At 33.3% G+C, this 1,555-nt stretch overlaps 1 protein-coding gene across 1 annotated transcript; it reads left to right on the top strand.

Annotated features, from left to right (window-relative positions):
- Window positions 1-702: 702 nt before the first annotated feature.
- On the top strand, window positions 703-1,555 carry LOC112771691 (uncharacterized). The gene is made up of 3 exons (XM_072225874.1): window positions 703-902; window positions 974-1,156; window positions 1,271-1,555. The coding sequence occupies exons 1-3, from the start codon at window positions 810-812 to the stop codon at window positions 1,514-1,516; spliced, it is 522 nt and encodes a 173-aa protein (XP_072081975.1). The 5' UTR covers window positions 703-809; the 3' UTR covers window positions 1,517-1,555.

Below are 1,555 nucleotides of genomic sequence, written 5' to 3'. Positions count from 1 at the left end.
GCCTAATTAGTGAAATGACATGCTTTCAAATTTCAGTTTTTGATATTTTCTCATTTAAAGATTTCAAGGTTCTTTTTGTTCTTTGTTATAAGTTTGGGTGTATTCTTTGGATTTTTAATCTTGAGTTTAAATATGCTAAAAGCTTTTGTATGGTTTTGCAATATTTTTTTTCTGATATGGGAAAGTTCATTGGTGTATTAAAAACTATTAGAATATTGTTTCAATTCCAACTGCTGCCGACCTCATTTTGTATCTTGAGAAGTCATTACCTGTTACCTTATTTTTTATTTTCGCGATTTCTGTTTGTTTTTTTTGTCACAACCGAATTGAGTTTCAAATTCGCCTGGGTGCCTTTTTTAAGTAACAATTCATTAAAATTTTTTAACCTATTTTCATGAAAATTTATACACTGAACTTATATCTGAAATTTACTTTTGTTGTCGCACACAATGGTTAAGGTTGAAAAAGAATATAAGAAATAGTAGTTGAGCTTGTGTGATTGTGACTTTCGTAGTCTCAATTCAACGCAACAATATTTTAAGAGTGATAGAGTAAAAAAATCTGTTACATTTAATTAAAAATTTAACACATCAGACTACTTTTAGTAACGTGAAAAGGTCTACTTTTTGTTCCTTTTCCTTCATCATATCGCAACAATTCATGAATTCCACGATCCGATTGCTTTTTGTTCGATTTTCTCTGATTTAAACAAACCAAATGAACCAAATTCAGTTTTCATTCCATTCATATTTGATGTGCACACAGAAATAAAAAGCATAGGCTTGGATCTACTAAGTCATCAAGAACAGATGAAAAGATTCGGACATCACCTTAAACTATTGTTCAGTGATAAGAAACCATCACAATCTCAGACAAAACAACTCTGCAGAGGTTTCTATCAGGTAAACACTGATAAGATTTGTTCATTCTTAATGGTTTCAATATTATATATGTTGTTGGGTTTTTGTTTCAGGGGACTAAGGTTGTTTCTCCAAACCAAGATGATTTTGCTATGATTTCACCAAGAATTAAACTCAGAGATGGGAGGCACCTGGCTTATCTTGAGAGAGGGGTTTCTAAGGACGTGGCAAAGTACAAGATCATCATTGTCCATGGTTTTGGAAGCTCCAAAGAGATGAACTTTCTCGCACCCCAAGTACAATTACTCATTCCCTGTCAACTTAAACAGAATAGTAGTACTATACAATTAAGATATTCATATGCTGAATAAGGTTACTCAACGTGTATATATATATATACATATATACAGGAACTAATAGATGAACTAGGCATATATCTGCTGCAATATGACCGAGCTGGGTATGGAGAAAGTGATCCAAATCCCAAACGCTCGCTCAAAAGTGAAGCACTTGACATTCAAGAACTTGCTGATCAGTTGGAGTTAGGGCCACAGTTCTATGTCATTGGAGTCTCAATGGGTTCATATGCTACATGGAGTTGCCTTCAGTACTTACCCCACAGGTACAGAATTACAACCTTCCATATGGATATATAGATTGCAAGACAAAATAGTCTATTAGGATTTGTTTGATAA

Source organism: Arachis hypogaea, chromosome 18 (genome assembly GCF_003086295.3).
Source record: "Arachis hypogaea cultivar Tifrunner chromosome 18, arahy.Tifrunner.gnm2.J5K5, whole genome shotgun sequence".
Lineage (NCBI taxonomy): Eukaryota > Viridiplantae > Streptophyta > Magnoliopsida > Fabales > Fabaceae > Arachis > Arachis hypogaea.
This window is presented reverse-complemented; position numbering and strand designations above follow the sequence as displayed.